The sequence below is a fragment of the Erinaceus europaeus genome, chromosome 10 (genome assembly GCF_950295315.1).
Source record: "Erinaceus europaeus chromosome 10, mEriEur2.1, whole genome shotgun sequence".
Taxonomy (NCBI): domain Eukaryota; kingdom Metazoa; phylum Chordata; class Mammalia; order Eulipotyphla; family Erinaceidae; genus Erinaceus; species Erinaceus europaeus.
The window spans coordinates 15299075-15320385 of NC_080171.1; the positions used below are offsets into that span (position 1 = coordinate 15299075).

The 21311-nt window shown below is 44.6% G+C and overlaps 2 protein-coding genes across 5 annotated transcripts; one reads left to right on the forward strand and one right to left on the reverse strand.

Annotated features, from left to right (window-relative positions):
- EXOSC3 (exosome component 3) lies at positions 1-19799 on the forward strand. Of its 3 annotated transcripts, none has more exons than XM_060199158.1 (4): positions 4-369; positions 2663-2812; positions 3281-3432; positions 19541-19799. In XM_060199158.1, exons 1-4 carry the CDS (start codon positions 37-39, stop codon positions 19797-19799), a joined length of 894 nt encoding a protein of 297 aa, XP_060055141.1. In that variant the 5' UTR covers positions 4-36. The 3 variants fall into 3 exon arrangements, with proteins under 3 accessions (XP_060055142.1, XP_060055141.1, XP_007524176.1); XM_007524114.3 differs by lacking the exon at positions 19541-19799 and adding an exon at positions 5433-5836 and having other exon boundaries at positions 8-369; XM_060199159.1 differs by lacking the exon at positions 2663-2812 and having other exon boundaries at positions 1-369.
- On the reverse strand, positions 5532-19751 carry TRMT10B (tRNA methyltransferase 10B). Of its 2 annotated transcripts, none has more exons than XM_060199164.1 (8): positions 19613-19751; positions 18697-18803; positions 18130-18254; positions 17115-17267; positions 15871-15949; positions 13034-13101; positions 8819-8942; positions 5532-8682 (listed from the first exon to the last, which is right to left on the reverse strand). In XM_060199164.1, exons 3-8 carry the CDS (start codon positions 18151-18153, stop codon positions 8576-8578), a joined length of 555 nt encoding a protein of 184 aa, XP_060055147.1. In that variant the 5' UTR covers positions 18154-18254; positions 18697-18803; positions 19613-19751; the 3' UTR covers positions 5532-8575. The 2 variants fall into 2 exon arrangements, with proteins under 2 accessions (XP_060055147.1, XP_060055148.1); XM_060199165.1 differs by lacking the exon at positions 19613-19751 and adding an exon at positions 19401-19542 and having other exon boundaries at positions 18697-18805.
- Positions 19800-21311: the final 1512 nt, after the last annotated feature.

The window sequence follows — 21311 nt, forward strand, 5'->3', positions numbered from 1 at the left end:
GAAGCGGAAGTCGGCGGCTGCTCGGTGCCGCTCGCGATGGCCGAAGCCGCGGCGGTGGCGGCTGCTCAGGCGCGGGCGGCGCGAAGTGTGCTAGGCCAGGTGGTGCTGCCGGGCGAGGAGCTGCTGCTGCCGGAGCAGGAGGACCTGGAAGGCCCCGGAGGTGCTGGAGAGCGACCGCTGCGCCTGAACGCCGGGCCGCGCTCCCGGGTGCGCGTGGTGTGCGGCCCGGGCTTGAGGCGCTGCGGCGACCGTCTGCTGGTCACCAAGTGCGGCCGCCTCCGCCACAAGGAGCCCGGCGGCGGCGGCGGTGGCGGCGGCGGTGGCGGTGGTGGCGGCGGCGTTTACTGGGTGGACTCGCAGCAGAAACGGGTGAGTGAGTGCAGCCTCCGGGTGGAGGTAGTGCTGCCGTGAGAGTGGTAACCAACCCCCTTTCTTGGTAGGAGACCCTGGAGTCTAGTTTCCTTAAGGTAAACAAGTCACACATATATATATATATGCCATGCCACTGGGCAAGGAAGTGACTGTGTATTCGGATGGAGACAGAGAAGTGGAGAGGCAAGTGGGAGACGAGGAGAGAGACACCTGCTTCGCCCCTTGTGAAGCTTCCCTCCTGCAGGTGGAGCCGGGGACTTGAACCCGGTTCCTCGCGCGCTGTGTGATAGATGCGCTCAGCCAGGTGCGCCACCACCTGGCGCCTGAAGATGAGCTCTTGGGCTTCCCGCTGCGGCTCCCAGACATGCTGGAACCTAGTTCGAAAAGGGCGACCAGGAGGACAGTTCTGGAAACCTTGGCATGTTAGGGACTAAAGATAGAAGAAAATTCCCAAAGATCAGGGATCAACAGCCTTGTCTTTTGTGTTCCGAACTCTGATGAATGCCACTGTGATGCTAGATGTTGACTAGCATAAGAACTTGGTTTTGTTTTAATGTTTATTTTTTTCCCCTTTTGTTGCCCTTGTTTTTCATTGTTGTTGCAATTATTGTTGTTGTTGTTATTAATGTCGTCGTTGTTGCATAGGACAAAGAGAAATGGAGAGAGGAGGGAAAGACAGAGGGGGAGAGAAAGACAGACACCTGCAGACCTGCTTCACCGCCTGTGAAGCGACTCCCCTGCAGGTGGGGAGCCAGGGGACTCGAACTGGGATCCTTGAGCTTTGCCCTACATGTGCTTAACCCCCTGCGCTACCACCCGACTCCCTAATGTTTATTTTTTATTTTATTTTATTATTATTTATTTAAGAAAAGGAGACATTAACAAAACCATAGGATAGGAGGGGCACACTCCACACAATTCCCACCACCAGAACTCTGTATCCCACCCCCTCCCCTGATAGCTTTCCCATTCTCTATCCCTCTGGGAGCATGGACCCAAGGTCATTGTGGGTTGCAGAAGGTGGAAGGTCTGGCTTCTGTAATTGCTTCCCCGCTGAACATGGACGTTGACAGGTCGATCCATACTCTCAGTCTGCCTCTCTCTTTCCCTAGTGGGGAAGGGCTCTGGGGAAGCGGAGCTCCAGGACACATTGGTGGGGTTGTCTGTCCAGGGAAGTCTGGTCGGCATCATGCCAGCATCTGGAACCTGGTGGCTGAAAAGAGAGTTAACATACAAAGCCAAACCAGTTGTTGAACAAATGTTTATTTTTAATGAGAAACATAGAAAGGATCTAGAACACTGCTCCACTCTGGCCTACAGTGGTGCCAGGAGATGAATCTGGAAATCCTTTTGCACAGACATTATGCTGTCCTCCCCAGTTCTAGATCGAGAACTTTCATTTAGGACAGTGGTAGAACAACTATTATTGGCTGTGGAAACCCATGTGCCGCTGGACTGACTTGCAAGCAGAAGCTCAGAAATTCCATTTAAGTACTGGAGCAGTCTGGGATGCTGGTTCAAACAGGCTATTAGAAGCAAACCTGAGTTTGTGGTATATAGTTTTTCTTTTGCTGGGGCCAGGTGGTGACGCACCTGGTTAAACGTACACGTTGCAATGTGCAAGGACCCAGGTTCAGCCACCAGCCCCCACCTGCAAGGGAAACAGAGCTTTGCCATTGGTGAAGCAGGTCTGCAGGTGTCTCTCTGTCACTTTTCCTCTCTACCTACCCCATCCCTCTCAATTTCTGTCTCTAGCCAATAAATAAATAAATAAAATTTTTTAAAAAGTTTTTCTTTTGCTAAAGTTGGCATGAATTTTTTTTTTTTTTGCCTCCAGGGTTATTATTGGGGCTCAGTGCCTGTACTACGAATCCATTGCTCCTGGAGGCCATTTTTTCCCATTTTGTTTTTATTATGTTGTTGTTATTGTTGTTGACTAGGACAGAGAAATGGAGAGAGGAGGGGAAGACAAAGAAGGGGCGAGAAAGAGACCTGCAGGCCTGCTTCACCGCCTGTGAAGCGACCTTCCTGCAGGTGGGGAGCCAGGGCTCGAACCTGCATCCTTACGCTGGTCCTTGCGCTTTGCGCCATGTTCGCTTAGCCCACTGCGCTACCACCTGGCCCTTGCATCAGATAATTTGTTCTGAGATTTATATTAATTCTTAAACTTGGATTTCAGGATATTTTCTAAATATCTCTAGTGGCAGAGTAACAAGTAACCACAAATACTTGCTGGAGAATGTTCATCTGTGGTTGTTCTCATTCTGGTTTTTTTTTTTTTTTAATATAGTATGTTCCCGTGAAAGGAGATCATGTAATTGGCATAGTGACTGCCAAATCTGGAGATATTTTCAAAGTTGATATTGGAGGGAGTGAGCCAGCTTCTTTGTCTTACTTGGCATTTGAAGGTGCAACTAAAAGAAACAGACCAAATGTACAGGTAATGATGGGAGCCTTTGGTTCCAGAAGGGGAACATCCTAACATCCAGTTCCACTCAAGTACTGTTTCAATTCTATAGTAGCTTGAGCCGTCCAATCCTTTATCTACTGCCCAGCCTCCTGGGCCACTAAATAAATAATTTTTATTGGTTCACTTTAAGTTTAAATAACTACATGTAGGGTAATAGTTACCAAATTGGACAGTGTAGCCATGAAGGGTGTTTTTGGGCTTTCAGATGACTTCCAGTTTGGGGATTTCCGGGAGGTTGCAGGAGGGTCCATGTGTACATTTTACCCATTTTCAAGACTTTGGAGCTAATGCCAGTGTCACTGGGAATCCCAGACTATAGTCCATCCCTTAGCCACAGAACTATAAATGGCTAGTTGCTGCCTATGGGAAAGGACCAGCAGTACCACCTGTAGTATGGTTTCATGAGAGGAAATGATTTTTTAAATTTTTTTATTGTAGGTTGGAGATCTCATTTATGGCCAGTTTGTAGTTGCTAATAAAGATATGGAACCAGAGATGGTTTGCATCGACAGCTGTGGACGAGCCAATGGAATGGGTGTGATTGGACAGGACGGCCTGCTTTTTAAAGTGACTTTGGGCTTAATTAGAAAGTAAGTACCGGCTCCTTCTGACTTGTCTTTTGCCTTCTTGAGAAGTTGACCTATCTTTAGAATTTGCATTATTAGTATTATGAGAGATTCACTTTACTGAGGAAATTTTGAGGTAGGTGTCATTTTACCCTCCACTAAACTATCACTGTTTCTCTATATGGACTTGGGTCCCCAGTTTCCCAGAAGTGCATCTCTCTTTCATTCTGAGGGTTTGGGTTGTTTGGGACAATGTCTGAATCAGCTCAAAGTTGAAAATCAGTATTTTAAAAAAATTATTTATTTAATTTAAAAAAATTGTCTTTATTTATTGGATAGAGACAGCCAGAAATCAAGAGGGAAGGAGGGATAGAGAGGAAGAGAGAGAGACACCTGCAGCGCTGCTCACCACTCATGAAGCTTTCCACCTGCAGGTGGGGACCTGGGACTCGAACCTGGGTCCTTGTGTATCGTAACGTGCGCTCAACCAGGTGCCTGGCCCCCTAATTTTTTTTTTGAATTTGTTTTCCCCCCTTTTGTTGCCCTTGTTTCATTGTTGTTGTTACTGATGTTGTCATTGTTGGATAGGACAGAGAGAAATGGAGAGAGGAGGGGAAGACAGAGGGGGAGAGAAAGATAAACACTTGCAGACCTGCTTCACTGCTTGTGAAGCGGCTCGCCTGCAGGTGGGGAGCCAGGGGCTCAAACCAGGATCTTTATGCTGGTCCTTGGGCTTCGCGCCACGTGCGCTTAACCCACTTGCGCTGCTGCCCGACCCCCTACCAATCAGTAGTGCTTTTTTTTAAAGCACTACTGTAAACCCGTGCATTCTGTCCCATTTTTACTTCATGTAAATACAGATTTCATTCAGATGCGTTTGGTAGTGTAGTTTCTGTGTTGATGTGGAGGTAACTTTTTCCTGGAACATTTGCTGTTCTTCAGCTGCTATACTCAACCCCAAAGTGAGTACTGCCCCCTTCCCTCTCCCTAAATTCATACAAGTTCATAGTTTTATAAAATCGTAGCCCAGTGAAATAGCTCTCATGGAGAGTTTACTGACTTGCCATGTGCACAACCCAGGTTCAAGCCTGGCCCCCACCATATTGAAGGAAGCTTTGATACTGTGATCTCTTTCACTCTCCTCCCTTGCCCCTCTGTTTCTATCAAAATTTCACTGATGGGGGCCAAATGTAGAGACTGATGTGACCCTTTAGTTTATTTACACACATTTTTTTTTTTTTTTTTTGGTGCCTGACTCCTTCCCCAATACCCCTATGCCAGCATTCTTAGGAGGCTCCTATTGCTCTGTTCTGACAGCCATAATAGTTCCCAGAGGCAGATTCTTTTTGTTAAGGGTTTATACCTTCGTCTACTCAAAGCTATGCCCAATTCAAGGGCTGTATTCCAGAGCCACTGAGGTGCAGAACTATCTTGCGTGTCTTCTTTTTGCTGCTTATTCTGCAGATTTGGAGAATTAGTTTAGTTTGACATGAGGAAAAAAAAACAAAACATGTTAACCAAGTAATATCTTTGTGGTTTGAAAGTATCAATGTTAAGTACAGAATTTTTAATTTTTTAAATTTATCTCCCTTTTGTTGCCCTTTTTTGTTGTTGTTGTAGTTGTTGTTATTGATGTCGTTGTTGTTGGGTAGGACAGAGAAATGGAGAGAGGAGGGGAAGACGGGGGAGAGAAAAATAGACACCTGCAGACCTGCTTCACTGCATGTGAAGCGACTCCCCTGTAGGTGGAGAGCCGGGGGCACGAACTGGGATCCTTATGCCAGTCCTTGCACTTCACGCCACGTCACTGCCGACTCCCTGTTGAGTACAGAATTTAATACCAGGGAATAACTTACACAGTCTGAAAATATATATATATTCATATGTTGTCATATGCCTTACTCTTGAAACAATGTTTGTGGGGCTTCGATTAACTAGAAGAACTCGCCACAAACACTTTCTAGAGTCAAATTACACTATACTACATTTTACTAGATTTCATTACCTTTGCTTTTTCTTACCAGGTTGCTAGCTCCAGACTGTGAAATTCTACAGGAAATAGGAAAACTGTACCCACTGGAGATAGTATTTGGGATGAATGGAAGAATATGGGTTAAGGCAAAAACCATTCAGCAGACTTTAATTTTAGCAAACATTTTAGAAGCCTGTGAACATATGACAACAGATCAAAGAAAAGAGATCTTCTCCAGACTGGCAGAAAGTTGATTTTCATGGACTTATATGGGTCGTTTGATCCAAGAGACTGCGGGTTTCCTAGGAGAAAGTTTTTAGGTAAGCCCTAAATCTTCAGAAGACATGTTTTTATAAAAACGTTACTGGTTACCACCCATGTTTATGTGGGTAACAATACTCTGTAGAATGTTTTTTTTTTTTACTTGTCTTTTACAATAAAATTTACTAAAAGTCAGTATTGTGGTATATGTAGTATTAACTTCAGCTTTGCTACAGTTCAGCTTCTACTGTCAAAATGACATTAGAATAATGCTCTGATAGTAGTAGTAAGATGTACACTAAGCAAATGAATACACAAGAAGCAAACAAAACCACCTCTGACTCCATTCCTTAGTGGGTAGTAGCGGTAACTATAGTGACTTTACTCAGTATAAAGTATTATACCAAGTTTTGTTTGTTTTTGCATGGATTAACTCATTTATTCTTAGTGATGCTAAAGACAGCACTTAACCTTAGATGAAGAAACTAGGCCCACATTCTCAGCCACTATCTGAGTATTCAAATTGAAATCAGGATTATACAGTACATATTGCTTGGCCCATGTCAAACAGTAATGTGTGTTTTTTATGATTACTATTGAAAAGTCAATAGCTGCATAACATTTTTTTCACGTTATAGAATATTTTGGGTATTCATTTCTTTTGTTGTTCACGGTAAGGATTTCTGGTTGAGGTCCAGCTAAAAGTTTTGTTTAATTGCCACTAGCTGTATCTACGGCTTGGTGCCAGCACTACAGATCTATTGCTCCTAGCGGCCTTTTTTTTTTTTTTTAATTTCCTTGTGTTGCCCTTGTTTTTTATTGTTGTAGCTATTGTTGTTGTTGTTGTTACTGATCTCATTGCTGGATAGGACAGAGAAATGGTGAGAAGAGAGGAAGACAGGGGGAGAGAAAGATAGACACCTGCAGACCTGCTTCACTGCCTGTGAAGTAACTCCCCTGCAGGTGGGGAGCCAGGGGCTCGAACCGAGATCGTTAACGCCGATCCTTGCGCTTTGCGCCACCTGCGCTTAACCCGCTGTGCTACCTACCACCTGACCCCTCCCCCCTTTTCCCTTTTATTTTATTTGATAGGACAGAGAAATTGAGAGGGATGGGGAAGCTTGAGAGGAGACAGCATGGAGCTGTTTCATTGCTCATGAATTGTCCCCCCTGCAGGTGGGGTGGGGGCTTGTTCCTGAGTCCCTGTGTGCACCACCAACCCCCCAAATTAAGTGGAGCCTTGTGATAGACTTGGAGGAGTTCCTCCATGCCACATGGTATTTGTAAAAGCCTTCAGAGATGAAAGTGAAGTCTGGGACAACCCAATCGAGTGGCTGTAGGGTCAGGAGGCCTCCCTGAGAGTTGCAGACCCTGGAAGTCCATCTACAGGAAGTTTCTTTTGGGTGACAGGATGATAGAACTCATTCAGTGTGTTCATAAAGACTCAGGAACATTGTTTCCTAAAGGCTGGGCTTTCTCTGCTTTTTTTAAATCAGAGCACTACTCAGCTCTGGCCTTGTAGTGGTGCTGGGGACTGAACCTGGGGGGGATCTCCAGCATTTAATTAAAGTCTTTGCATAGCCATTTTGCTATCTCCTAGCCTGGGCAATTTTTTTGGGGGGGATTTTAAGTAATAAATCAAGTAATTTACTGAGTATTTGACTGTGATGAGCACAGAGCCGAGAATTATGACTTTTTTTTTAAGTTTACTTTTTAAAAAATCTTTTATTATTGGATACAGGGAGAAATTGAGAGGTGAGGGGAGATAAAGAAGGAAAGAGACACCCGCATCACTACTTCTCTGCTCATGAAGCTCCCCTGCAGGTGGGGGCTGGGGACTTGACCCAGGTCCTTGCGTAATGTGGTATGTGCACTTAAGCAGGTGTGCCAGTGCCTGGCTCCTAGTTTTTTGTTTTTGTTTTAACTAGTACATTTTCTGCATTTCCTAGCAGGTTAGTCATCAAATTTACTAACTCAAACTGGTCAGAGTAACTAAAGCAACTGTGCGTAACTAGGATAGTAGCAAATGGGCCGGAGAACTGCATAATAAGAGGCTATCTATCTATCTAACGTGCTAACACCAGATGCAGTGCAGCCAGAGAACTGCATAGTAAGAGGCTATCTATCTAACGTGCTAACACCAGATGCAGTGCAGCCAGAGAACTGCATAGTAAGAGGCTATCTATCTATCTAACGTGCTAACACCAGATGCAGTGCGGCCAGAGAACTGCATAGTAAGAGGCTATCTATCTAACGTGCTAACACCAGATGCAGTGCAGCGTTCAGTGAGGTTTGTCAGTACTGTGTGCTTTCCAGTTTGGACAGTTAAATACAAGTATATGAGAAGATACAGTTTGCACAAAGCATGAATACAGAGAGACACAAATTGCTGTTAGGAAGCCACTACTACGAAGAAGGCAGCCCTCCACAAATCCTCAGGACAAAGGAGCGCAGGAGGCAGTGCCAGTGTGCTGTGAGGACTTGGCATAGGCATAGGCTAAGGCGGGCTGATCCTACAAGGAATTTATACACACATTATACAGCATACTGCCGAGTTGACCTCAGCATGGTCAGAAGTGGCTGCTGGAGGAAGTCATATAACTTAGTGAAAATTAATACCTAGTGGAATTGAAGCTATCCCCTTAGAGAGGGTTTTCATAAATGTACAAAAGAGTTAACGTTCAAAGTCATATTGTTTTAGGGCGTTTCTTATTATATAAACTTTTTACTTCGCATGTATTGGGGCACTTTCTGTGAGCCAGGCACTGCAGGAGATAGAAAAGAGCAGAATGTGGCCCCTGGTTTTAATAACTTATATCCCAGTGAAGAGCCAAAATGTCAAGTGAAAGCAAGTGTGCGCTGCCACGGCCTTCTCGGCTTTGGTCAAGGCCCTCCAGCACCTTCACCTCCTCCAGCAGCAGTCTTGGCTGCCCGTCATCCCACTGGGCTTTGAAGAACATAGCCTTTTCTGGAAGAAACACCTTTCTTCAGCGCTTCAGGCCAGTTGTGAGTTTCAAAGTAGGCAGACAGGATATCGAATACTGTTGGGAGAGCAAACAGGAAATACTGTAACCACACGGGGAACGCATGTTACGAAGCACATGCAGTGAAGTCCAGTTACAGAAGTCACAGAGGCCAAAACTTTAACAGGTACAAAGAAGTGGCACATAGCAGTACCTTGGTTGATCGCCAGTATCTCTGAATGATAGTTTTTTTCGTTCTGGCGCTTGGCCATGTATTCCTGGATTGGCAGACGGGCTGTCTTCACAGAGTGTTCTTGCGCCTTTTGAAATGTCACCTTCTGTAAATCACAGTTCAATGTTTTTCTGTAAAACCATCACTAGTAGAGTCTCATAATATGCACAGCAGATTGTAGACTCTCCGTTTACCACCACTCCAATGCCCGTTTATAATAATAATGCAGTAATAAAATAAGTAGCCTATGGTAGAAACTACAGGGAATGAAGAGTACTACAGAGAAGGTACTTAGAAGAATACTACAGAGAAGGTACTTAGAAGAGTACTTTCTTGTTCCAAGAAATGCTGGTGTAGCAACACTCCATTTATTTGGGGGCTGTGAATCCATAGCCTCCACTCAGGACTCACAATAAAGATGGAAAAACGTAATTAAGAGGGATATCCAGTCACACCTGCACATAAGAGTTCACGCTGTCTAATCAAAGGACACCCTGGGCCCTAACTCATCCCAAATCCTGGATCTCTCAAAGTCTGGTAAGTGTGACAGGATACAGTTACACCCTTTTTTTTAAAAAAAATTTATAACTAAGCTTGGGCCAGGGCCTCGCATATGCATGACACCACTGCTGCATGGCCTCCCTGGCCCAGGTATGCTCGCTCTTTTTTTTTTAACTTTTCAATTTTATTTACTTATTGGATGTAGACAACCAGAAATCAAGAGGAAAGGGGGTGACAGGGAGAAAGACAGAGAGACACCTGCAGCACTGCTTCACCACTCACAAACCTTTCCCTCTGCAGGTGGGGACCGGGGGCTTGAACCTGGGTCCTTGTGCGCTTCAGTATGTGCGCTCAACCAGGTGCACCACTACCTGGCCTCCACACACACCTTTAACGAAATAACATTAAGATGTGAGATGGCATAACCCACTTAAAAGGAAGGCTCTGAAAATTGTAAAAGCGGGCGGGGGTAGATAGCATAGTGGTTATGCAAAGAGACTCTCATGCCTGAGGCTCCTAAGTCCCAGGTTCAATCCCCCGCTCCACCATAAGCCAGAGCTGAGCAGTGCTCTGGTGTTTCTCTCTGTGTCTTTCTCTGCATCTCTCTCAAAAATAAAATAAATACTTAAAGAAAAAAAAAAATACCTTCCTTAAAAGAAAAAAAATGTAAAAGCTATACAAACTTGAAAAGCAATCCGGGGCCTGTGGTGGCACACCCAGTTGAGCACACATCACTGTGCACAAGGACCCAGGTTCAAGACCCTAGTCCCTACCTGCAGGGGGGATGCTTCATGAGTGGTGAAGCAAGTGCTGCAGGTATCTCAGTCTCTCTTTTTTTAATCTTTTTTTTTTTAAATTAATTTGTTATTGGATAGAGACAGAAATTAAGAGAGAAGGGGGAGATAGAGAGGAAGAGAGACGCCTGCAGACCTGCTTCACCGCCTGTGAAGTGACTCCCCTGCAGGTGGGGAGCCAGGGGCCTGAACCAGGATCTTAGCCCGTCCTTAACCTACTGTGCTACCGCCCGACTCCCTGTCTCTCTCTCTCTTTTTTTTTTAATATTTATTTCCTTTTGTTGCCCTTGTTTTATTGTTGTAGTTATTATTGTTACTGATGTCGTCTTTGTTGGATAGGACAGAGAGAAATGGAGAGAGGAGGGGAAAACAGAGGGGAGAGAAAGACAGACACCTGCAGACCTGCTTCACCCGCCCATGAAGTGACCCCCCTGCAGGTGGGGAGCCGGGGGCTTGGAACTTGGATCCTTATGCCGGTCCTTGTGCTTTGCGTGAGGTGCACTTAACCCGCTGCGCTTAACCCACTGCGCTATGACCCAAATCCCTCTGTCTCTATCTTCCCCCACTTCTCCTCTCAACTTTTCTGTCCTATCAAAAGGGGTAAGAAATAGGAAAAATGGGGGGTCGGGCAGTGGCACAGTGGGTTTAGCACATGTGGCGCAAAGCGCAGGGACCGGCGTAAGGATCCCGGTCCGAGCCCCTGGCTCCCCACCTGCAGGGGAGTCGCTTCACAGGCAGTGAAGCAGGTCTGCAGGTGTCTATCTTTCTCTCCCCCTCTCTCTCTGTCTTCCCCTCCTCTCTCCATTTCTCTCTGTCCTATCCAACAACGAATTGCGTCAACAAGGGCAATAATAATAACCACAACGAAGCTACAACAAGGGCAACAAAAGGGGGAAAAAATGGCCTCCAGGAGCGGTGGATTCATGGTGCAGGCACCGAGCCCAGCAATAACCCTGGAGGAGGAAAAAAAAAAAAAAAAAGAAATAGGAAAAATGGCCACCAGGAGCAGTGGATTTGTCCTGAAGGCACAGAGCCTCAAGAATAACACCAATGACAAAAACAAAGCAAAACCAATCCCCAACAATCTGAGACTCCTGAGGGGCAGAGTACCAAAACTGATGTCTAATGGAAGATGTCCTCAAGACATGAACTGAGGTTTAATTATATTTAATACACTGAGAAAAGCTTTGGAAAGATCTTCCATTTTCTATTTCAGGATCAGAGAGATTACAATTATACACTAGCTTTGGAAGGGGCCTCTGCTGGTCAATACTCCACTCAGTGTTTTATTCTTTGACTCTCCCAAGTGGCCGTCTGCTTTTAAATGGAAAACGTGGTGCTGGGTGGAGGCCCATCAGCTGAGTACAAATTACAGTGTGTGGGGACTGGGTTTCCCTCTCTCCCCTCCTCTCTTCCCATTTCTTTTTTTTTTTTTAAGTTTTAAAAAAATATTTATTCCCTTTTCTTGCTCCCCCTTTTTATTGTTCTTATTGATATCCTTGTTGGATAGGACAAAGAGAAATGGAGAGAGGAGGGGAAGACAGAGGGGGAAAGACAAGACACCTGCAGACCTGCTTCACCACCTGTGAAGTGACTCCCCTGCAGGTGGAGAGCTGGGGGCTTGAACTGAGATCCTTACTCAGGTCCTTGCGCTTTGCGCCACCTGCACTTAGTCGGCTGTGCTACCGCCCAACTCCCCTCTCTTCCTATTTCTGTAAGAAAAAGAACAAGGGTTGGTGGTAGCACGGCAGGTTAAGCACATGTGGCATGAAGCGCAAGGACTGGCGTAAGGATCCTGGATAGAGTCCCCAGCTCCCCACCTGCAGGGGACTTGCTGCACAGGTGGTGAAGCAGGTCTGCAGGTGTCTATCTTTCTCCCCTGTCTTCCCCTCTTCTCTCCATCTCTCTTTGTCCTATCTAACTAACAATGACACCAATAACAATAACACTAACTACAACAAAAATAAAAGAGCAACCAATGGGAAAATAAATATTAAAAAATTAAAAAAGAAAACACATTTATATTAATAAGTGGACCAGAGCACCTGTCTGGCACATGCAGTGCCAGGGAAGGGACTCGGAAACTCCCGCTTGAGATTCCAATGCTTCACCCACTGTGCCAAACATCAAGTTGCCTATTCTGATTCTGACAGTACAAACTTAATAGAACATTCTTCTTATAATATCAAGCCATTTATTTCTTCCCCTAAAAACTTCCACTTGCTTGTCCCAGTTCTCATCTCTCAGGCCATACCAAGCAAGTTAAAAACCCCTTCCACATGATAGCTGAAGTCATGTAGAGATGTGTAAAGGCGGGGGGCAGGTGGTGGCACTCCTGGTGAAGCGCACACATTCCCGTGCACAAGGACCCAGGTTCAAGCCCCTGGTCCCCACCTGCAGGGGGAAAGCTTCACGAGTGGTGAAGCAGGGCTGCAGCTGTCTCACTTCCTCTATCTCCCCTGCCCCTCTCAGTTTCTCTGTCTCTACTGAATAATCAAAATAAACTAATAAAAACAGTTTTAAAAAAAGATATGTAAAGGTAATGATGATGTCCCTAGGGAGAAAACTACTTTCCACAAAGAACCAGTCATGGGTAACACCAAGTCAGTGTTTCCTTGGCTGAGATCTGAGTTAACCTTGCAGTATTAAAGAGAGGAGAGAGAAAAGGAGCTCAACAGTGGTTATTTAAGTAACTACCAAACACTTCCCATTCTTATTCTGGATTGGATTTGGTCATATCAGCATCACTGACAGTGTCAACAGACGGCAACCTTACAACCTGGGGAAGAACAGACTCTTCCTACCCTTTGTGGATTTCTGGGTAAGATTCTGACAGGTGAAGGACCTGTAGAAGAAGCACCTCCTTTTACAGCACAGCCGTTGACCTGAAATGTACACTCACCTTCTGAATGCTTTCGTCCACAAGTCCACCAAGAATGTAAACTTTATTTAGATCAACATCTTCAAGAGCTAGTAAAAAAATGAAGGCCATTTATATCAAACCTGTTTTATTTATTTTTTTTTACAAGAGCACTGATCAACTCTGGTTTATGGTGGTGCAGAGGATTGAACCCGAGACTTTGGAGCCTCAGGCTTGACAGTCTGTTTGCATAACCATTATGCTATCTACTTCTGCCCCTTGTTTTACATATATTTAATTTTCCCTTGTTTTATTGTTGCTGTAGTTATTACTGCTGTTATTGATGTTGTCATTGTTGGATATGACAGAAATGGAGAGAGATGGGGAAGACAGGAGGAGGAAGACAGACACCTGCAGACCTGCTTCATCACCTATGAAGTGACTCCCATGCAGGTGGGGAGCTGGGGGCTCAAACCAGGATCCTTACGCCAGTCTTTGCACTTCACTCCACATGCACTTAACCCATTGCACTACCGCCTGACTCCCCAAACCTGTTTTAGAATGTTTAAACTGACAGAAAGCAAAATAATTATTAATGACAAAAGCAGAGACAAACAAAAAGATAGATGTGTTAACTGAAAAGACCAACTAGACAAATAAAATTAAGAAAACAGTTTCAGACTCAAATCAACATTAGGCCAAAAAAGGAAAGTATGCATGAATGTAAAATCAGAAGTACTGTGATTAACCTGACACTAATAAATTTGAAAAGTATGTGAAACAGATGATTATCTAGGAGAAAATGTTATCTAGTAGTCAGAGAGATGGCTCAATGGTAGAATGCTGGATTTATATGTGGCAGCTCCTGATTTTTTTTTTTTTTTTTTTTTTTAATATTTATTTTATTTGTTTATTCCCTTTTGTTGCCCTTGTTGTTTTATTGTTGTAGTTATTATTGTTGTTGTTGTTGGATAGGACAGAGAGAAATGGAGAGAGGAGGGGAAGACAGAGAGGAGGAGAGAAAGATAGACACCTGCAGACCTGCTTCACCACCTATGAAGCGACTCCCCTGCAGGTGGGGAGCCGGGATTCGAACCGGGATCCTTACGCCGGTCCTTGTGCTTTGCGCCACCTGTGCTTAACCCGCTGCGCTACAGCCCGACTCCCCAGCTCCTGATTTTGATCCCTACTCACATACAAACTGAAGTGATGCTCTGATTCTATTAACTGTCTCACACACACATCCTGGTTTAAAAAGACAGTGGGGACTCCCGGGAGTTGGTGGTAGCACAGTGGATGAAGCGCAGGTGGCGCAAAGTGCAAGGACCAGTGTAAGGATCCAGGTTCGAGCCCCTGGCTCCCCACCTGCAGGGGAGTCACTTCATGGATGGTGAAGCAGGTCTGCAGGTGTCTTTCTCTCCTCCTCTCTGTCTTCCCTTCCTCTCTCCATTTTTCTCTGTCCTATCCAACAACAACAACAACAACATCAATAATAACTACAACAGTAAAACAACAAGGGTAACAAAAGGGAATAAATAAATATTAAAAAAAAAAAGATCAACAATGAGATACCACTTTACTCCTGTGAGAATGTCATACCTCAGAAAAGGTAACAGCAGCAAATGCTGGAGAGGGTGTGGGGTCAAAGGAACCCTCCTATACTGCTGGTGAGAATGTAAATTGGTCCAACCTCTGTGGAGAACAGTCTGGAGAACTCTCAGAAGGCTAGAAATAGACCTACCCTATGACCCTGCAATTCCTCTCTTGGGGATATATCCTAAGGAACCCAACACACTCATCCAAAAAGATCTGTGTACACATATGTTCTTGGCAGCACAATTTGTAACAACCAAAACCTGGAAGCAACCCAGGTGTCCAACAACAGATGAGTGGCTGAGCAAGTTGTGGTATATATACACAATGGAATACTACTCAGCTGTAAAAAATGGTGACTTCACCGTTTTCAGCCGATCTTGGATGGACCTTGAAAAATTCATGTTAAGTGAAGTAAGTCAGAAACAGAAGGATGAGTATGGGATGATCTCACTCTCAGGCAGAAATTGAAAAAGATCGGGGGAAAAAAAAAACAAAACGAGTAGAACCTGAACTGGAGTTGGCGTATTGCACCAAAGTAAAAGAATCTGGGGTGGGTGGGTGAGGAGAATACAGGTCCAAGAAGGATGACAGAGGACCTAGTGGGGGTTGTATTGTTATATGGGAAACTGGGGAATGTTATACATGTACAAACTATTGTATTTACTGTTGAATGTGAAACATTAATTCCCCAATAAAGAAATTTTTAAAAAGTGACTATTTTATATTCCCCCAATTTGTTAATGCTTACATTAAACTGTAACTGTAATTTTGCATTAAAAAAAAGACAATGGGTAGGGGGGCCAGGTGGTAGCACACCTGGTTACGCAAATACATTATAGTGCACAAGGACCTGGGTTCGAGCCCCCGGCTCCCCACCTGCAAGGGGAGAGCCTGACAAGTAGTGGAGCAAGGCTGTAGGTGTCTCTGTCTCTTTCCCTCTCTTATCTCCCTCTCCCCTCTCAATTTCTCTCTGTCTCTAGTCAGTGACAAATAAAATTAAAAAAGAGAAAAAGACTGGGGGGAGAAGGCGCTGCCGAGGAACTGAGAAGGTGAGAAGGACTGTGGGTGGCACGAGACCCCACTAAGATGAGGACACTCGCTGGGCAGTTGTGTGTACACGACAGACGCGCCCAGATCCAGTGAGGTGTCTGCCCCAGCGAGGGTACAAACAGTGTTTCTACCCCTTGGGGAGCTCTTTTTCTAAACAATTTTGCCACAGGGAATAGTAAAATAAAGGGCTAAGAACAACGTGCTACACGAGTCCACACAATAAAAGTACACACCGTATTCAGCGTCAGGAGTCAGGTACACAATGCTTCCCAGAGGAAATAAACTAAAGCAGTCTTCTTCTGTTATGTCCAGCTGAAAAAGATGCAAATATCCCAATATAGTGTAAAATAGTTAAGGCACAGCCCATACATACTATAGCAAGCAGTTTCTGGGCATCTAGATTTTAGTAAAGATGACTAGGCGCATTAAAGGGCTGTGTGTCTGACAATCTCTCAGGAAGTGCTCAGCTTGTGAGGCTGAGTAGAAAGGCAGACATTCAATCCAACATCACGAGAAGGTGATGTGACAGCCAGCAGACGAAGGAAGTATGCCCCACAACAGACGAGCAACTGGTCACACTTAACTAGGAATAAACCACTGGGAATGGAACTGGGCTTCTGAAAATCGGGGAGACATACAAAAGGGAGAAACATCCAGTAGAGAACTACCTAAGACAGGTACAGAGACAGAGAAGCAAAGGGTCTGTGCCCTGAGGGGGTGTGTGTTTGGTTCACATGTGGGAATCTAAAGGAAATGCACAGGATGTGGTGCTGAGCTAGGCAGCACCACACCTGGCGCTCTCCACACTATCTGTGGCCTGCGGCAAGGCCACACTGTCCAGTCTCGGCTACATAACAGACACGCAGGGCATCTTTATAGTGACCCTCCTGAGGAACTGATCTGGATTCTCATGTCCATATGGATTAGGATGTTAGTGAAAGATCTCTGTCATTCCTTAAACTCATCTTAAAAACCATGTAACTTCCATAAGAATTACCTAACTCCCCCCCACTGTTTCTTTTAAAAATTATATATATACATATATATAAATATATATAAATGTTCTTTATTATCTTTAGTTATTGAATAGAGGTGACCAGAAATTGAAAGGAGGGGCAAGATAGGGAGGGAGAGAGTCAGAGAAACACCTGCAGCCCTGCTTCACCACTTAATGAGGCTTCCCCCCTGCAGGTGGGGGCTAGGGGCTTGGACCCGGGTCCTTGAGCATCATAACGTGTGTGCTCAACCAGGTGCACCACCCCAACCCCTACTAATTGTTTCCTAACCCTGTACTACTGAGAACAAGAAAGAAGTCATGGCTTCCCCCCCCCCAAATACTCCTTGAATATATAATAAATGGGATTATAAAATTGTTTTAGATACAAGGTACATATTAAGTAAAAACTATCTATTTTTCTTTAAAGTATGAAAAAAATCACTACTACCCCAGAATTCACACGTGCAAAACGAGGCTTACCAGATAACTAGAAAATCCATCATTCATCCTTAAACACTCTTCATACAAGGGACTGTCCGTTGAGAATCCAGTGAGGTAGATCCAAAATGGTCTGTCGGATTTTTTATTTGAGCCATACAACCTTCGGATCTGTCCAGCCAGTCTACTTAATTCCTTCAAATATAGAAAAGCAATCAGGGTGGAAACTTACCCACTGAAACTCATTATCTATAAGCAGCCACTCAGTCAGTTCAATGAATGTGACTCCAGAAAACCTTAGTAACCAGGACTCCTCCTTGTGCTGCAGGAATGAGGAGAGCCCTGGTGTGAGCATGCTTCAGCTCACAGTTACAGTTAACAGACCACAGTTACAGTAATGATGCCACCCCACAGTGGTGAGTCAGTGGCAACAACTGAGAGCTCTACTTAAACTTTTAAAACCACAGCACTCCTCAGCTTTGATTTATGGTGGCTCCAAGGACTGAACCTGGGATCTTATAGTCTCAGGCATGGAAGTCTTTTGAGTAACCACTATGCTCTCTCCCTAGCCATCTCATTCTAATATGATCTACAAAATTGTTTTTACATAAACATGACACTCAGTGCTTTCACAGCTGAGAGAAAAATCCATGCTTGTCAGATAAAGAAGGGACCACAAAAGCTGGAAAAGGACAAGAGACTGGCTCACTTAATGGTGGCTTCTTTGTCACTACAAGGCCACCCTATCATCTGGGGCCCAAGGCAGGGAATCTTAGTAATCCCCTATAGGTAGGATGAGCCTAGACATCTAACAGACCCCTCCCTCCACCATCAGTGGTCACTTCCATCAGGAAGGTCATCATAAGCCACTAGAAATCCTTCCTTCACCATTTCACTCTTATTCTTTACAATAGCCATCTCATTTACATACTTAACTTAATCCTAGTTCTAGGATTGATGACAGAATCATAGGATCTGGTCAAGCTCTTTGTGACAGCGGCTCCCTTCTGAGCCTCCTTCACGTGAGCTGGAGTGTGGAGCACAGTGGATGCCCTACCTTTTTGGACATATGATGGGTCATACTCAAATCAACACAGAGTCTTGGACCTGAGTGTTTGGCTTCTAAAAGTCTCTCCTTGGTTAAGGATCTCAGAAAACGTTTGCTGTGCTGGGGATAGATGCCTAGAGTAGAGAGATCAGAAGGGAATTAAAATGGAAAGAGGAAGAAGAATATTCAGTAAGAAACAAGTCTCCCAAGCCTGATGAATATTTTTTGTATATGAAAAAAAATCAAGGTATTTACTCATTAAACAATTGAATAACAAAGTGGAGCAGCCTAGGAAAATGGTGTAGTAGACAGACCACTGGACCCTGAAACTATGAGGTCTTGAGTTGAGCCCCCAGCATAAATAGGACAGGTGATGCACTAGTCCTCTCCCTTCTCCCTGTCGTTAGGAAACAAATATAGGTGGGGCGGGGAGGAGTACAGTGGCAATATTTTACTCCTGGAGACCTGAACTGGGCTCTGGAGCACACAGTGTACTCCAGTCAGTGTTCGTTCATGTGCGCACCGCTCTGCGATTACGGCCTCTCTGCCCACCCCCGAAATCCGACCCGCTGTCACCTGGACTTTCTGCACGCTTGGCTTTCCTTCTTTCTCTCTCTTGCTTTCTCTTGCTCTTCTTTGCAGCAACGATCTTTTCCCAGTGTCTCTGTTTTCTTTGGACATTTCTCTTTATGATATGCAGAAAACAAAATTGTTTGAGAACTTCATAAGTACCAGAAAGGAAAGTGAATATTAGAAACAGTCACTTTTTTTTTAAATTTAGATATAAAGTTAGGAGAGAAAAAGGATATTAGCCCTAAGAACAGGGATAGACAAGACTATTTAGAGACGGTGGAACACCAGAAAAGAGATGTGACATGCTCAAGGTCACAGTAAATTCATGAGGGGTAGGTCAAAGCACATTTTAGGTGTTTTTTTTTTTTTTTTTTTCTGCCTCCAGGGTTATCACTGGGGCTTGGTGCTGGCACTACAAATCCACTGTTCCTGGTGGGCATTTCTTCCATTTTATTGGGTATGACAGAGATATGGAGAGATGGAGGGGGTAGGAGGTGAGAGAGAGATAGACAGAGACAAGAGACACCTGCAGACTTGCTTCGCTGCTTGTGAAGTGACTCCCCTGCAAGTGGGGAGCCAGGGACTCGGATCCAGATCCCAGCACAGGTCCTTGCACATAGTACTATGTGTTTAACAGGGTGCACCACTGCCCGGCCCCAGATTTCTTGACTCTTCTGCAGTGTGTGTGTGTGTCTATATTTACTTACCTTTTTTTCTTGGATTTTATTTACACGTCTTATAAATCAAACAGAACTAAAACCTTATGCCAGTTAGCAGCCAGTTCATTCCTTGCAATATACAAAACTCACTCCCAGCCTTTCTGTTACTTGTGTATGTATACTTGTAGGACAGGAGTCCCGGGACATTCTATCAACTTGCAGAGGCCATGGCAGGACAGCTTGCTGCACTTACTGAGCACCACGCGACGCTGCCCACTGGTGGGCTTTCTCCCTGTCGGTGTTCAGATTCTACATCAATCTGCAGAAGCTGGAGGATTTCAGAGATGCCATCTCCACCTGTGTCCTCGGGGATGCCTTCCTGATCCTGTACCAAGTGTGACTCTGGTTTCCAAGCACTCTCGTCCAATGTCCAGTCCATGTGCTTAGTCTTCTGTTCTTTCTACCTAGGTTAGAAAAAGGCACACTGATGTAAGACACTATAGTGTTTTATTTACAGAAGTGGTTTTTAAAAAAATTTTTTTATATTTATTTTCCCTTTTGTTACCCTTGCTGTTTTTTGTTGTTGTTGTAGTTATTGTTGATGTCGTTAGATAGGACAGAGAAATGGAGAGAGGAGAGGAAGACAGAGAGGCGGGAGAGACAGACACCTGCAGACCTGCTTCACCACCTGTGAAGTGACTCCCCTGCAGGTGGGGAGAACAGGAATCCTTACACCAGTCCTTGTGCTTTGCCACGTGTGCTTAAACCACTGCACTGCCATCCGACCCTCATTATGATGATTTTTGAGCCCTTTCTCTCTCCAGATTTGCTTACTCCTGCCCCATCTTATGAACATGTAAGGAAGAAAATTTCTATACTGCCTGTGAAGGGACCTCCCTGCAGGTGGGGAGCCAGGGGCTCCAACCGGGATCCTTACGCCCGTCCTTGCGCTTTACGTCACCTGTGCTTAACCCGCTGCACTACAGCCCGACTCCCTCACTTTACTTATTTATAAATTTATTTATTTACTGGACATTGTGCTATAGACTCCCTACCGAAGTGTTTTCTTATGTCAGATGGCAAATGGTATTACTGTCTTACTAGAGAAGTGTGCAGAATACTAATACAGATATATTGTATTTTTCAGAGAACCAAGTTGGCACAGAAACACTGCAATAGGTAAGGAAGCCATATTCACTTTCTGGAGAAGTACAAATCCCAACACTCCCAAGTGGCCAATGGTTGTGAAGTGCTATGGTGACACTGGTAACCTAAGTCACTGGCTTTCATGAGTTGAGGGTGTGACAGAGGTAGCAGAAGTCACCTCCTATACTATGTTTTATTTCAAAACCATCCTTCAGCAAATACTCATTGAATGCCTATTCCACACAAAGTCCTATGTTAGAAATACTCTGGGAAAATGAAGATCTAGCCAAAAATATGGGAGTAGCACAGAACCAAACAAGGGTTCTGCTAAGTTGCCGGTAATGCAACAGAATTAATTAATTAAAAAAAATTTTTTTATATTTATTTATTCTCTTTTATTGCCCTTGGTTTTTTTTTTTTAATTGTTGTAGTTATTATTGTTGTTGTCATTGATATTTTCGTTGTTGGATAGGACAGAGAGAAATGGAGAGAGGAGGGGAAGACAGAGGGGGGAGAGAAAGACAGACACCTGCAGACCTGCCTCACCACCTGTGAAATGACTCCCCTGCAGGTGGGGAGCCGGGGGCTCGAACTGGGATCCTTATTCCGGTCCTTGCGCTTTGTGTCATGTGCGCTTAACCCACTGTGCTACAGCCTGACTCCCAGTTGTTTTTTTTTTTTTAAACCAATGATGCACTCCCTTCCCTATCATTGCAGCCAAAATCCAGTCACCTGTGAGAATGTTTAGTATTCCTCAGAAAAGCTAGAGAGGAAAATATAGAGCACCACTGTTACACTTAACAAATGTCATGA

Coding starts and splice junctions, on each gene's coding strand:
- EXOSC3 (XM_060199158.1), top strand. CDS start 37: ATGGCCGAAGCCGCGGCGGTGGCGGCTGCTCAGGCGCGGGCGGCGCGA. Junction 370..2,662: donor TGGACTCGCAGCAGAAACGG/GTGAGTGAGTGC, acceptor TTTTTAATATAG/TATGTTCCCGTGAAAGGAGA. Junction 2,813..3,280: donor GAAACAGACCAAATGTACAG/GTAATGATGGGA, acceptor TTTTTATTGTAG/GTTGGAGATCTCATTTATGG.
- TRMT10B (XM_060199164.1), bottom strand. CDS start 18,153: ATGACCCATCATATGTCCAAAAAG. Junction 17,268..18,129: donor CCCATCATATGTCCAAAAAG/GTAGGGCATCCA, acceptor CTATATTTGAAG/GAATTAAGTAGACTGGCTGG. Junction 8,683..8,818: donor GATACTGGCGATCAACCAAG/GTACTGCTATGT, acceptor CTCTCCCAACAG/TATTCGATATCCTGTCTGCC.